At 37.5% G+C, this 16,389-nt stretch overlaps 1 protein-coding gene across 2 annotated transcripts; it reads right to left on the minus strand.

The window, feature by feature from the left end:
- Window positions 1-11,192: 11,192 nt before the first annotated feature.
- LOC113345036 lies at window positions 11,193-14,704 on the minus strand. Of its 2 annotated transcripts, none has more exons than XR_003357977.1 (2): window positions 12,846-14,704; window positions 11,193-12,582 (listed from the first exon to the last, which is right to left on the minus strand). XR_003357977.1 is itself a non-coding variant. In XM_026588899.1 (2 exons), exon 1 carries the CDS (start codon window positions 14,516-14,518, stop codon window positions 13,397-13,399), a length of 1,122 nt encoding a protein of 373 aa, XP_026444684.1. In that variant the 5' UTR covers window positions 14,519-14,704; the 3' UTR covers window positions 11,193-13,078; window positions 13,373-13,396. The 2 variants fall into 2 exon arrangements, 1 of the variants encoding a protein (XP_026444684.1); XM_026588899.1 differs by having other exon boundaries at window positions 11,193-13,078; window positions 13,373-14,704.
- Window positions 14,705-16,389: the final 1,685 nt, after the last annotated feature.

Consider the following 16,389-nt stretch of genomic DNA (forward strand, 5'->3'; position numbering starts at 1 on the left):
TGTTTAAAAATTTCATAATGAGCCGAACCTAATCTTGTATGATCTGGAAGAACAATTATGTGAGGTTCGGCTTATATTGAGAAAATCGTAAGCGCCGAACCTTTTGGTAGTAGATGGTTCGGCTATTTACATAAGTATTATATAAGCCGAAACCTGATCATTTATATTCCTGATGATTGTTGGGGTAAGAATTTTGTATTGGTTCGGCACACAATGTGAATATCGTAATAGCCGAACCTCTTAAATGTGCTAGGTTCGGCACATATTATGATTATCGAATACGCCGAACCCCTATGCATCTCTATCTGTGACTAGGTTCGGCTTGAAATTTCATGCCGAACTGTTCATATACACTTACATGAAGTTTTTGTGAAGAACAGTTCGGCTAAAAACACAACTCAATTTTGAGCCGAACCCAACACCGTAACCGTCATTTAATCGATGAAAAACAGCAAGTAGAACATTGGGTTTGTAAAACTTACTTTCTTATCCTCATTTCCAGAGTTGGAGATGTAGTTGGTTCAATTTCTAGTTCAAGTGGTTGATTTTCAGTTTCTACACCTTCATTTTCAATTAGTTCTTCTTCTTCTATTGATGGATTAGAAGACGATTTGGTTTTCCTAGTCCCTGCTTTTCTTTGTACGAGTCATTATGTAGTTGAGTTTTAATCGACGATCAAATTTTTACGAATCGACAATTAATTCCGGTGATGAATTTTTTTTTCGCGGGAGGGGAAGAGTTCTGATAGAGGAGGAAGAAGAAGAGATGTTAAGGGAAACCAATTTTGATTTTTTAGAAAACCGATTTTAAATTTTTGTATTAAGGATATATAGGTAATTGAACTACCCATAGGGTACCCCTTATAAGGTCACCCAAGGTGGGACTATCGTTTTGTATGCCTAGAAAGATTTAGGTGTGCCTAAAAACGGCCTTCATCTTCAACCTTAAACGGCTAAACATCTTACTCGAGTAGTAATTTTACGATGGAAAGAGAACAAAGAGATCAGATATCGAGAAGTGAAAGATCAATGTCAAAGAGAAGAAAGACATCGAGATAACAATCATCAAAAGTGTATCGCAAGGTGCAGGTGCGTATGCAAGGTATGGTGTACTATCTCATGATATCGGTTTTGCCAATTTGAAGCTTAATTATGATACTAGAAAGGGAAATTTCAAGTTCATCCTCACAACACGTTATAATACCTCACTTATGGACTGTATATACGACGTACAATGAGATCATTGAGATCTAATTAGGTTGTAAACATGAGGCACCCATCTAAAAAGCAGTTACTCCATTAGCAAGAAATTCAAATCTTGGGTTGTTCTAATGGTTTATTTATTTGTGCATGCACTCGTTATTCTATTATGTACGTCTGGAACGCTTGTTCTAAGGAATACAAGCTAGTACTATCACCAAAAACACCGAGCAGACGTCTACACATCCCAAGTGATAACATTGTTGATTATGGGTTTGGTTATGATTCCAAAATTTGTGACTACAAGTTGTAGGAATGTGTTGGAAACCAAAAAAGAATGTGTCTGTAGTTGAGATATATACTTTAAGTTCAGAATCATGAAAAACCTCGCATTCCTTACGAAATTTCTTGTGTGGGGAGAGCCTGGGGTGTTCCTAAATGGAGCTCTTCATTGGTTAGCCGAAAAGTACTAGTACTGGCGGATCAGAAGAAAAGAAAAAAAAAAGTCATGTACAATAATCCAAAATCACAAGTAATACTTACTTTCGACGTGGAAGATGAAGTATTCAAAGAAATACCACTTCCTGAACATATGGACGAATTCGATTATAGATTTGTTGATGTGTTGAGTGGTTGCCTTTGTTTGCCTTGTAGCGTTTCTAAAGTTGGTTTTGAGATATGGGTGATGAAAGATTATGGGGTTATAGAATCTTGGCCTAAACTGTTTGGGTCGGACCAGCAAATGATGATGACATTGGCTATCACATCCAATTGCTAAAGAAGGAGCGTAGTTTCTTTCAAGAATGGTAAAATCCTATTACAAGTTCGATTATATGGCGATAAGATGTATTCACCTGAAGAATGGCAGAAAGAAGAGATCTGAGTATTGCAAGAATATGCTTGGAAAAAAATGGAAGGCATCAGAACAGTACATGAAGTACATTGTCCAGATGGTTCCGTACATGGATAGTTTAGCATCAGTTAATTCGGTTCACACGTTGGGGGTAGGCGGGAACAAAATGGTTGTAACAAAGCAATCAAAGGCCTTAGGTGATGAAAAGCTTTTGAAACAAGAAAATATTCCTTGAAGTTGCTCTATGAGTCATGTACCCATAAATCAGTCTATCGTCTGCACAAACATTGTCAGTTCTTTTTAGTATCCTCGTCTTTTTGTTTTTCGAGGATGTTCTTGAGGTATTTTTTGGTCCTTCTGAATTCTGCTCTTGTTATTTCAAGTAGGAAAGAATCATATGTATTCATGAAAATCCCATGCTAGAATAAATAGCTCTTCGTTTATCATTTCTAACTGGTGATGATTATTCTAATTTAATGAATGAAATATCAGTTAGGATTTTCATTCCTTTTGTTTGCTTTAACAACAATGACAGGTTGATCAATAGAAAACGCCAAATCGCCAATCAAAAACTGCCTTGATTCGAAGTATACGAGACTGGCCGACAACACACATTGGAATACTGGATACTCCCTCCTATTACTACTTAACAAGCGCAGTGTCTTTTATTAATACTGAAATCTATTGGCGGACGAGAATCCGGGTCCATTGTTGTGACATGTCAGTAAGCTCGTACGCTACTGACCTAAAAACATTATTAGTGCAAGATAAAACACCATAAAATAACTATATTGTTGACTTGCCTCTTTAGAGAAATAGAAGAACAAAATTGATTTGATTTTCTTGGAGCTGCAAACAATGAGATGTTCTCGTGTAGTAATAACGTAATATCATCAACAAAAACAAAGGAATAGTACTTAATTCTTGATAAGTAAAAATGTGGGTAGTCAATCAAAATCTGTTCGTTAAACCTATAAAAAAATTTTATATGGTGAAGTACAATGTATAGAGTCCAAATTTGTGCATCCCTCTAAAAGGTGTGCACGTTCCCGCTTTTCTTATAGGACGATTTTTCCGGCAGAAACCACCCACATAATTCCATAAACCGCTGATATTTTCTCTCTCTAATCTTTATCCTGGAGGGTGAGTTCATCTTCTTCGTATCCTGTCCATCTTCATTATCCTTTGAATTTGTGTCCGTCTTTTCTTTGATGAAACTCGATGTTTCAATTCTGGGATATTTTTCGAAGAAGAATACTAGGGTTTAACTTTTGGAAAAATTACAAGGAACACACAATTTTTTTCGTCTGGCGTAATGTTTCTGTTGGGTATGGAATGTAAATAGTAAGTGGAGAAAAAATGTTAATCAATTGGGTATCGATTGATTTAAAGAATGAATCGAGTATCTTGTGATCTGAAAAAAGACTGTTAATCAAATGAGTATTTATTGATTTGATTTAACGAATAGTGTCCGCCATAGATAACTTGGAGTATTACCAGTACTTTGAAATTAATAAGTTCTGCTTCAAGTTGGGTTAAACTAGTGGACTAAATTTTTTATTGGAATCACATGCATAGATTAGGAAGTTCAAAGTACATGGATTGGATTGATTATTAAGATCAATAACAGTGTCAAACAAAATCTGATAACACTTTTTAAGTTTCGCCAATGCCAAATCACACAGTCCTTATCTTTTAAAAACCAAAAATCTCAGCGAAGATGTTTTTGGTTTTCTGATCCGAATTTTGTAAAGATGTTAGAACTATTGAAAAAACTGGAAGAACTAGAGAAGAACGGAGATTGCACACAGAAGACAGAGAGTTAATAAATTGTTTTACTAAAAAATCTGGTTTGCTCCTAATAAAACTCCTTCATAGTGCCCATGATATCCTCCTTCATAAAACCAGCTAGCATATCGTCCCTATAACAACATATACATGGGGAGGTTACTTACTTTCGTCCACAACTTTAAAAGATGGAAAAGAGTGTAATGTAACAACCCCAAGTTCCCCGTCAAGATACATAAAGAGTAAAGTTTCAGTTGATAGAGAAGTAATTTCATTATCAATTGACATGCCTACTAAATGTCCAACAAGTAAATGATACAGTTGCAAAATAGTAAGACTAATAAATTATGGGTATCGAGGGTTCATAGATCGGAAAACAGAAATCAAAGAAGACAATGTTTAAAGTGGTTCGGCACTAACGCCTACGTCCATTGATAGAACCCCGAATGATGAATTTGATTGATCTCCAGAGTTTGATAACTCTGGGATAACTTTACATTTACATTCACGCTCTTATTTATAGTGTGATATGACTAAACCTAAGAAGATAATACCTTAACTAAAATATCTTGACTAGGTAAATATTTAGGAAAATATAAAGATTACATTTAATAATTTTGATCTTGTAATCTGTAATTATCTTCTAATATCTTCTCTTCATGGACATTGCACGGAAACCTCGTTATCTTCTCTTCACGTACGGTTACCTTGATATCTTGTATATGGGGAATATATTTGAACCCCCCCCCCCCCCCAAGTTAAACACGGAAATGTTTTGAAGTGTTTAACTTGAACCATCTCAATAAAATGTCTTGCAGTTTGAACTTTGATTGTTGACCATGGTATTTGATCTTCGATGACAGACCACGATAGTTGAATAAAGGAAAGCCGCGATAGCAGAAGCAGCAAAATGATAACTGCAGAGTATATATGTAGGTCTTTTACGGAGAATTGGCTTGATTGGCCAATGGACTTGATTATTAATTACTAACCATACGAGAAATTCATGTTGAATCCATGTTGAGAAACATTAATGGACTTCGAAGAGACTCCTATAAAGTGAACAAAAAATGGTAAAACAACCCATTTGGAAAGATTCGGAAGCTAAGATGAACCGATCTTGATTGGAGACGCATAATAATTTTGGAAACATCCCAGCACAATAACTCTGGAGAGTAAATGAGTTTCTAAAAGACCAAAAAGAAAAAAAAAGGTCTCGACAGTGAAACAGAAAGATAATTGATTTCGATCTGCAAATAAAATCAATTGCCGAATATGCGACTTAATTGATTTGACAACAAGATAATTAATGTATCCATAGGGATATCGAACAGTGGAATTTGAATATCATTGGTTCTGAAAAAGTGCAAAGATGAACACAGTGATTGATATTTTGTTGATGTTAAAATAAGATCTTGGATAAAGATCTAAAAGAGATATATTAGGTAGACAAATTATTAATGGGATTTTAATTGCAAATGAGTTGGTGGACTCAAGATTGAAATCTAGTAAACATGATGTTATTTGTAAGATTGACTTGGAGAAGACTTTTGATAGGGTTAATTGGAGTTACTTAGAGTTCATGATGCAGAAGATGGGTTTTGGCCGGAGGTGGTGCAGCTGGATGAGATTTTATTACTCGACATCCACCTTCTCCATTCTTATAAATGGCTCGGCTTTTGGTTTTTTCAACAGCTCTATAGGAGTAAGGCAAGCTTGCCCATTATCACTACTACTTTTCAACATTGCAATGGAAGACTTCTCAAGATACATAGATAAAGATGCAAATTCTAATCTCTTTAATGGCTTCTCTATGGTGGAAAATGGCACTATAGTGAATCATTTACATTATGCAGATGACACTATATTGTTTGTTGACAGTAAAAAGGATGAGCTGAGAAAATCTTTTTTTCATTCTTCATTGTTTTGAGTATATTGCGGGTTAAAAGTTAATACATCCAAAACAAGGTTAATTACAATTGGTGATGTGCCTCAAATTAATGAACGGGCTGCTGAGTTGGGTTGTACAACGGATTCTTTGCCATTCATGTACCTAGGAATGCCTCTTGGAGCTAAGGCTACTTTTAAAACTATTTGGGTTCCAATTTCCAACTATAGAACGATTTGATGCCAGATTGACAACTTGGAATCAAATATCACTTTCTAGAGGTGATAAATTTGCTCTTATCAAGTGTATTCTTTCATCAGTGCCTATGTATTACTTCTCGCTCTTTAATGATCCAACTGCAATTATTAAGATTCTTGAGAAAAAAAATGAGAAACTTCCTTTGGGATCATTCTACGGGTGGTAATGGATGTTCTCATCTGGTGAATTAGGATATCGTTCGCGCTTGTAAAGCGAAAGGAGACCTGGGTGTTCTCAATTTGAGAGTAATGAATCAGGCATTTCTCGCAAAATGGTGTTGGCGTTTTGGTATTGAAAAAGCATATCTATGGTACAAGCTTATGGTGGAGAAATATGGCAGTAACTACTCCAATTGGGTTCCTGGTAGAGTTAACACTCCTTATGGGGTGTGTTGCTGGAGAACCATCGCTGATACGGGAACTCTTATTACTGCAAACTCAATGCTCGGTCTTCATAATGGTAAGCTCATCTCCTTCTGGCATGACTTGTGGACTGGTGATTTGTGTATGGAAACAACTTTTCCTTTAATTTATAAGCTAGACAGGTTATTATTTGGCACTGTTGATGATCATATCACTTTGGATGGCTCTTGGACCTTTGATTTCAAGAGAAGTCTGTCACATTCAGAAGTAGACCAGTTCGCTGAACTGATTACAGTAATTGGTTCAAACCCACCTGTACGTGATACTTTAACGGACACCAGACGATGGGGTCTTAACTCTAGCGGGCAATTCTCGGTAAAATCTTTATATAATGCTCTGACAAGAAAAGACGACATTAATGGGTTTCCATACAAGTTTGTTTGGAAGATTGAAGTCCCTCCTAAAATTAATTTCTTGACCCGGTGTGTTGTGCTCGGTAAGCTGAACTACCTTGACATGATGCAGTATAAGGGGATTGATATATATGGCTCATGCATACTTTGTGGTGATAGTTCTGGGTACATGATCACATTCTCCTACATTGCAAGGTTTCCTACAAACTCTGGATGGCCTTAACACCTTCAACGAGGTGGGTATGGGCGTCCCCTGAAACAATGCTATTGTTTGCTCACTCGTGGTCGTGTAACCTTCTTTCAGCTTCTGGTAAAGTGGTATGGGACTTAATCCCTGCTGCTGTGATATGGGTTCTTTGGAGAGAAAAAAATTGTCGAAAGTTTGAAGATAACTATAGTTACAAGACGGATATTGAGCTAGCCACTGAAGCTAAGATTCTAAATCTGAATTGGGCTTCCGCCTTTGGGAAAATGGTGTACTTCAACTTCTCCTTTACTGTGCAAAATTGGGATACTATCTTTTCCCAATTTCTTCTTTTTTGTCTACTTTTGGTAGACTTTGTATATTCTCCCTTTATCTAATAAAATTCTCTCTTCTCATCAAAAAAAAAAAATTAAGACGATAAGTTCACTCAGCAAATCAAGTTGGGGAAACAAGTAGACTCATATCCCTGACATATTATTGTTTTACGGGAAAACATAACCATAAACATCTGTTTCCAATACTCTTAAGGATGGGAAAGAAAAGAAACAGATTTTGTCTTTCATGAAATAGAAGATAGAAGAAAGAGATCGGGGAGGAGTAAAATATCAATATCCAACTTAACATAAGATGTATTCACCAACATTTTCTTAAGCTTACCGATAAATTCTAATTAGAAGATGCAGGTGCGTATGCAAGGTATGGTATAATTTACTGACTCGTGATGTAATTAGTTTTGCCAACATGAAACTTAAACATGATACTTGAAAGGGAAATTTTGAACTCCTAATCACAACAGTATAATCAGAATCTTGGTTTAGAAAATACAACGTAGAACTGAGATCATTAATAGCGAAGGAGACTAATGAGGGCGTAAAGATTAGGTACCCAATTGAAAATCAGTCCGGCAAACAATTTATTCAAATTATAGGTAGTTGTAATGGTTTGATTTGTTGGGCATGTCCCTCCTTATGGGTCCAATAGTCCAGGTATCCCCTTAACCATTTAAGGGAGTCAATTAGCAGTGCCTATGTTAGGTATCTCCTGATGTTTTGTTTTACGGGTCATCTTCTCAAGTTTTGAGAAAAGAAAGGAGGTAGAGAGTGTGGGAGAAAAAGAGAGGTGAAGCCACCATTAGAGTTGATTTTTTGGTGAGATTGAAGTAGTTATCTTTGAAAAAGCAGAAAGGATTCTTAATTAAGGATCTATTGGTTGGTGTGGTGAAGATTGATTGATCAGTTTCCACATCTTTTCAAAAGGGGAAAAATCTAGGGTTTATTCAAACCTTAGTACTAGTAGTAAGTATCTCAGTCTCTTGCTATTGTCAAATTGATAGTGAATCTCATCTTATCGGCGAATGAATTGTTGATCCATCCTTAGGGGTGAGTGTAATTTAGGCAAATTGTTATCCAAGTGCTATATGCACCTTGAAGTTGTTGTTATCCCAAAATTGGGAGAATTGTGTGTAACTCATTGTTTGATAATAGTGGAAGATTTTCCCGTGGTTTTTTACCCTTCACCTTAGAGGGGTTTTTCCACGAAATTTCCGGTGTTGTGTGATTGCTTCTTATATCGTCATAGTTGTATTATTTTCGCATTGTGTTTCATTGCTCGTGTGGTTTTCGTATTGCACATAGCGTCTCAGATTTTGCAAGTCTCCCCCAACACGTGGTATCAGAGCTTTTGGGTTGAGCTAATTATGTGCAATGACGGAAGCTAGCACTAGTAATAGAATGGTTATTTGGACCGGTGAGAACTATGTGATATGGAAGGAGAAGATGGAAGATTGGTTATATTGTGAAGATCTCTATGGTCCAATAGAGAGCAAGGGAGCCTAATAAGATAGAATATGAATTGTGGAGTGTTGCTAATCGTAAAGTTGTTAGTTTCATTCTACAATGGGTTGATGATTATATTATTTTCCATGTGTCCAGTGAGAAGCGAGCATATTCTTTGTGGTAAAAGTAAAAAGAGTTATATGATCAGAAATATGCTTGCGACAAAGCTTTTAACCATGACAAGTCAAGAAGTAAATCAAAGTCTAGAGAAGACGTGGATTGTCGTAAGAATGATCGTTATCCAAATGAATGCAGGAAGCAAGAGAAATAACCAAGGAAAGGGAATGCAAATGACAGACAAGTCAATGATGTTAAAGTTGTGGTAACAAGTAGTGATATTACTTCATTCTATGATTGTAATGATGTATGTGTGAGTTCTGTAGTTTCCGATTCAGAGTGGATAGTGGATTTGGGGGAATCCTATCATGCTACTCCTCGAGAAGATGTGTTTATTTCCTACAAGGCTGGTGATTTTGGTTCAGTTAGAATGGGATACAGTGGTGTTTCGAAGATTATAGGAATGGGCGATGTGAAGGTTGAGACCAGTGTTGGTTGCACATTGGTTCAAAAATGTGCGACATGTACCGGATCTTCGTTTGAATCTAATGTCACCAGGAGTGTTAGATGATGATGGGTACAACAATCACTTAGGTGATGGAAAATGGAAGCTAATCAAGGGGTCCATGGTTATTGAAAGAGGCAAGAAATGTGGCACATTGTATAAGACACGCGTGAAGGTGTTGAAAGGTGAGTTGAATGTTGTTACAAAGATTCAACCTCCGAGATGTGGCATAGAAGACTTGGTCATCTCAGTGAGAGGGGAATTCAAATCCTCACAAAAAAACAAGTTTTGCCAAAGGCGAAAGGTACGCAATTGGGTAAGTGCACTCATTGTTTAGTTGGTAAACAAACTAAAGTTTCTTTTCATAAAGCTTTACCCAAGAGTAATTCTGGTATTATTGATCTTGTTCATTCTAACGTATGTGGACCTTTAAGGGTCAAAACACTTAGTGGTGATTTTTACTTTGTTACTTTCATAGATGATGTTTCAAGGAAGGTTTGGTCATATGCAATCAAGACCAAAGATGATGTTGTTCATGTGTTCAAGATGTTTCACGGTATGGTGGAAAGAGAAACAGGTAGAACCTTGAAGTGCCTTCGTTCTGACAATGGAGGAGAGTACATCGGGACACTTGAAAAGTATTGCAAGAGCATGGGTATACGTCATGAACAGTAAGTACCGAAGATTCCACAACATAATGGTGTTGCAGAGCGGATGAATCGCACTATTCTTGAGAGAATTAGGTGCCTGTTATCTCATTCCAAGTTGCAGAAGCACTTTTGGGTTGAAGCAATGAATATTGTTGTGTACTTGATCAATCGATCTCCTTTAAGACCGCTAGATGAAGAAGTAGCAGAGAAGGTCTGGAGAGCCAAAGAGCCTACTTATGATCACTTGAGAGTGTTTGATTGCAGGGCATTTGTTCATATCCCAAAAGATCAGAGATCAAATCTTGATGACAAAGAAAATCAGTGTGTGTTCTTAGGCTATGGAACAGAGAAGTTTGGTTATAGATTTTGGGATCCAGTTGACAAGAAGGGTATCAGAAGTAGGGACAAAGTATTCCTTGAGGACCAAACTATCGAAGACTTTGAGAAGATCGAAAAGACAAAGCTTCAAGAAGACATGTTCTTGGATCCAAATCCAATTGTTCCTTTTCTTGAACAACCTGATGATGATGTTGATGGTAATGGTAATGAAGAAAAAGAATACAATCATGAAGATGAAGCTCATGCAGATGTTCCGATGGATGATGTTGAGCAAGAAGTGCAACAATAAGAACCAGAAGCTGAGTTGAGAAGATCCAGCAGGACCAGATTACCTTCAACGAAGTATACACCACATGAGTATGTGATGCTCACAGATGCAGTGACCAGAGTCTTATGAAGAAGCTCTTAGTGTTCCTGAAAGTCATAAGTGGTTAAAATCCATGAAAGAAGAGGTTGGATCTTTGAATGAGAATGACACTTTGATTTGGTTGACAAGCCAAAGAACGAGAAAATTCTGAAGAACAAGTAGGTGTATAGAGTCAAGACTGAATATGGTAACTCACAACCAAGGCAAAGCAGGCTTAGTTGTGAAGGGTTATGAGCAAAGAAAAGGTGTTGACTTTGACGACATTTTCTCACCAGTGGTGAGATTTCCTTCCATTCGGGTTCTCTTGACATTAGCAGCTAGTTTGGGTCTTGAGATAGAACAATGTATTGTTCTCAAGTACAATCAAGATCCGGCAATTAAGAGGATATCAGAGATAGACATGGAAGAACATGGACGAATTAGGGGAGGAATAGACGAATTAGAAGGAATAAGATCAAAGAAATCTGGTTCAGGTGAACACAGCCTAAGGGTTAGAGATTCATTCATTCATTTATTACCTTCTTTAGATACAAAAGCCACCAGATATAGCTAGGATAATCTATCTAATCTAACGGTCATTACGCACCCAGATGGTTACATCTAAACAATCAAGTATAACTGTTAAAGACACCCTATCACATGCTAAATACTACTAACTACAGCCAATAGTAATACACATTGACACTCCACACGATGGGGGCACTCCTTTCCATTGTAGGTACATGACATTCCCCACTCCTTCAAAACATCCTTATCTTCAAGGATAAGAGTTGAGTTGGGGCACTCCTCTCCATTGTAGGTACATGACATTCCCTGTGGTGTGCAGCCAGTAGCCAGTAGTAACACAATGACCACTAGTTTTCCTTGCAAGGCCCATAAACATCATAATGCCAAGCTCAGTAAACCACTGTCCAACAGGGTGTGCAACCCTAGCAACACCTCCTGAAAATTCAATTTCGGCCAAGGTTCTGTTACTTTCCGGAAGAAGCACTTCAAAAACAAAGAGTTCCACTTATAGCTGTTGTGCAAGAACTGTAGTAACATCCCTCTTCACATCCATGAGTACCACAAAAAACGTAGTAGCAGAAAAATTAGCCTTTAATGGGTTTGGTGCATTCCTCGGACTAGGACGAGTTACTGCAATTGTTGTTCCATCACTAGTGAAGAACTTCAGATGCTTCAAGATCGGTTGCGTGCATTTTGTTGAATTCCCAGCTGCTATCATCAAGTACTTGTTACCTATCCTGCTTCCTAGAAACAAGCACAAGTGCTGCCACCCACGACTTAGAAGGAAACCAACAATACCAGAGTTAGGTGACCCGATTAATTCCTTTAAAGAAGTTTATAACCCTTGCAAAATCCGTTTTGCCCTTATAGATGGTTCAGCTGTAGTGGCAAGAACTTGACCATGCATCCCAAGAATACTGTGCTTGTAAAGTTTCATCACTACACTGTCACTACTGAGCATGAGGGTGAACTTGCATATATGGCCATGTAACTCGATTCGTCTTCCCATACTCCATAATCTGAAGGAGAATATAGTGAAATGAAACTCAGATGAGAAAACCAAAAAGCTCAACCCCCTTAAAATGATCAGTTTCCAAACTAAAAACACAGCACTGCTTTTTGAGGATATTTCCATCTTCATGAATCCCTCTCCAGCTTTTATCATTTGAGCAAGACTAGTAACTTTGATAATCAACTGACCGTATAATTCTGGTGCACTTCCAGACTCATTTTTCCTTCCAATTTGTAGTATCAAAATAGACTAAGGAATATGATATTGCTGTGGAATTTTATCAACCAGGGTACTAGCATCACACCTTTCTCCATTTATATCGAACTCAAACACATTTGAGATTTCTAACAACAAAATTAAATGGTAATTAACTTCCAAAATCAACTCATGAGCAGAGTTGCCATCACAGGCATCCATAAAAATCAACCCACTGCTAACGAACAAACAAGAAGTAACGCAGAATTTGGAAATATATCTATCATAAGAATAACCCCTCTCAACATGTTCAATTTCCTTACCCACGATAAAATATGACTCGAGTATACTTTGCAATTGGTAAACTAGCACATACAGAAGTAATCAGTCTTACATATATGAAGAAATATACCTTAGTGAAGTAAATTGTGTAAGGAAGAATTCGTCTAAGAAGCATATAGAAATAATCATCTTTGAAATCCCGATTTCTTGTGTTGCAATGCCTTCCCACATAATACGCAACTCTTGCACGGATCGAAAATCTCTCATAAACCATGTACTTAAGAAAGCTCATCAAGGCATGAGCATCAGTCCAAACAAGCAAGCTTACTCCCATCACAAGATACACTGTCCAGCTAGAATGCACTGCTGGTGAGAACCACAAGTGCCACAGTTAGGTTAAAAGAATTCTCACACCCCAGAAAACTGCCGGAACAAATTCACAACTCAATGGAGTCACCACTAGCAGCACATGTATAGTATAATTTACAGTCAACCATCTTTGAGTGTCCACTACTCTGACATAGAACTGAAACTTCATATAGCCTCCCATGGTTTGGTAAAATAGACTCAATAGTCGATGTAATCTATAAGATTTAAATATAGCATAATACCTAGAGTGAACATCAGCTGAATATTAATATACTTGCATTCTTTTACCTTGAGTAGTATCACTGCCAAAGTTCATAGATGCAGGAAATGGATATTGCAAGAAGAATTCCATTCTAAGAAGCCTAAAACTATCTCCAATAACTGCAAGGATGAACATGTGAAATAGCCGTGAAACGACACCAAATTTCCAGCTGAATTAAAGCACTTTATCACTTGAACAGACATATCAGTCACTGGCATTTTAATAAGAAAACAAACACCACCTGTATACAAACTCCATAGTAAAGTCCAAGGCACTATACCCTGAGGTTCAAGTACCTTCTCCATTTCAATTGTTCTACCCAGCAAGAGCAACACTGGTCTAATTCTATCAATCAATTTAACAAACAACATCCTCTCATCAATACTTGCAGCATCAGTAACACAAGAACTAACAATCGAAGGCATACACCGAAAATCTGACTGGTACCCCAAGCTAGGAATCCATGGATTAACCAAATTCTCATAAGAAATTGATAAGACAATAACATATTTACCTCTATCAAATAACGATCGAACATCATCCAGATGAAGATAAGAATAATTCATACCGTTTACTTTGTTGTCTAGAATGAAAAACTCCTTCAAGTATAGGCAATATTGGCCATCAATTGTACCCTGGTTTCGACTGATGAAGTCCCTTATCAGTTTACTCTCAACACCTTCGCTTGGAAAATGCAGAACATCAATCGAGTTACTCCTAGTAGTGAGGGATTTCTCTTCTTGTGGTTCTGAATCCACTGAGTCTTCTTTTTCCTCAAATAAAAATGACGGAATCATTTCGAAATCGAGAGATTCCTCTTCAATACACCTGGAAATTGATTTGAACTTCTGAGATCCAACATCATCTGGAGTTGGAGTTTGAGAATTAGAATCACAAATTAGGTTGGAAATTGGAGTTGAATTTGTAGAATTCCCTTCCTCACTGTTCAATTCCTCCATAACCCCAACTTCTTTAACTAACTGTTGTCTGGATAATTGTTGATTTTTCAATTTGGAGAGTGCCATCATTGAATTCAACTTCATCTCTGTAATGGTAATCATATCGGTTATCCTAAGGTTAAATTCTCGATTTGGTGAGGGCATCTCCAAGCAAAACCTAATATACTTCAACTGCAAACCCATTAATTCGCACCTTACAGCCACCTCCGCCATGGATAGAAACGGCTCTGATGCCAAATGTATTGTTCTCAAGTACAATTGTTATCAAGATCCGGCAATTAAGAGGATATCAGAGATAGACAAGGAAGAACATGGACGAATTAGGGGAGGAATAGACGAATTAGAAGGAAGAAGATTGAAGAAATATGGTTCAGGTGAACACATCCTAAGGGTTTAGAGATTCATTCATTCATTGATTACCTTCTTCAGATACAAAAGCCATCATATATAGCTAGGCTAATCTATTTAATCTAACGATCATTACGCACACAGATGGTTACATCTAAACAATCAAGTATAATTGTTAATGACACCCTATCACATGCTAAATACTACTAACTACAGCCAATAGTAATACACATTGACACTCCACACGATGGGGGCACTCCTTTCCATCGTAGGTACATGACAAACAACTAGATGTCAAGACAACATTTATTCACGGTGAGTTGGAGGAAGATATGTACATGGCACAACCCGAGGGTTTTGAAGTCAAAGGCAAAAAACACATGGTGTGCAAGCTAAAGAAGAGTCTATATGGTTTGAAGCAAGCTCCTAGAAGATGGTACAAGAAGTTTGAATCGTTCATGAAAGAACATGGGTACAAGAGGAAATCTTCAGATCATTGTGTATTCATTCAAAAAAATTTGGTGGTGATTTTCTTATTCTTTTGTTATATGTCGATGACATGTTGATCGGTGGAAAAGATAAGAAAACGATTGACAGGTTGAATTTAGATCTGATCAAGTATTTTTCTATGAAAGACTTGGGTGCAGCAAAGCGTATTCTTGGCATGCAAATCTCTCGTGATAGGAAAGCAAGGAAGTTGTGGCTATCACAAGAAGACTATATTGAGAAGGTGTTAAAAAGGTTCAACATGGACGAGCCGGTAAGTTGTCCACTTCCAAACCATTTCAGGTTAACTCGTGATCAATGTCTTGTGAATGATGTTGTGAAACGGAAGATGAAGAAAGTTCTTATGCGTCGACAGCTGGTAGTTTGATGTATGCAATGGTGTGTACAAGGTCGGATATAACTTATGCAGTTGGAGTGGTAAGCATATTTCTAGCCAATCCTGGTATGGATCATTGGGAAGCGATGAAATGGATACTACGATATCTAATGGGTACTTCTAATATGTGTTTGTGTTATGGTGGTGATAATCCAGAGTTAGTGGGTTATAAAGATTCAGATTGGGCAGGTGCTCAAGACAGTGTCAAGTTTACATCGGTTTACTTATTCACCTATGCAGGGGGAGCTGTGTCTTGGCAGTCCAAGTTACAAAGATGTGTGGCAGAGTACATTACATCTACGGAGAGTTGCAAGGATATGATATGGATGAAGAGGTTTTTTCGGGAACTCGGTGTGAAGCAACAAAGATTCATATTTTACTGTGACAACCAGAGTGCCATCCATCTCAGCAAGAATTCGAGTTTTCACTCGAGGACCAAGTACATTAATATTAGGTATCAGTGGATACAAGAAAATCTCGATGAGAATATCTTGTAGATTGAGAAGATCCATACAGATGATAATGCTTCTGATATGATGACAAAGTCGCTACCAAAGTACAAGTATGTGTATTTCTACAGCAGGGCAGGTTTGGTGGTGAGGGGTACCTCGCCATAAGTCGTGAGGGGGATATTGTTGGGCCTGTCCCTCCTTATGGGTCCAATAGTCCAGGTATCCCCATAACCATTTAAGGGAGTCAACTAGCAGGCGCCTATGTTAGGTTATAACAAGCATCATGAGATGTTTTGTTTTACGGGTCATCTTCTCAAGTTTTGAGAAAAGAAACGAGGTAGAGAGTGGGAGAGAAAGAGAGGTGAAGCCACCATTAGAGTTGATTTTTTGGTGAGATTGAA

The sequence above is a fragment of the Papaver somniferum genome, unplaced genomic scaffold (assembly GCF_003573695.1).
Source record: "Papaver somniferum cultivar HN1 unplaced genomic scaffold, ASM357369v1 unplaced-scaffold_80, whole genome shotgun sequence".
NCBI lineage: Eukaryota > Viridiplantae > Streptophyta > Magnoliopsida > Ranunculales > Papaveraceae > Papaver > Papaver somniferum.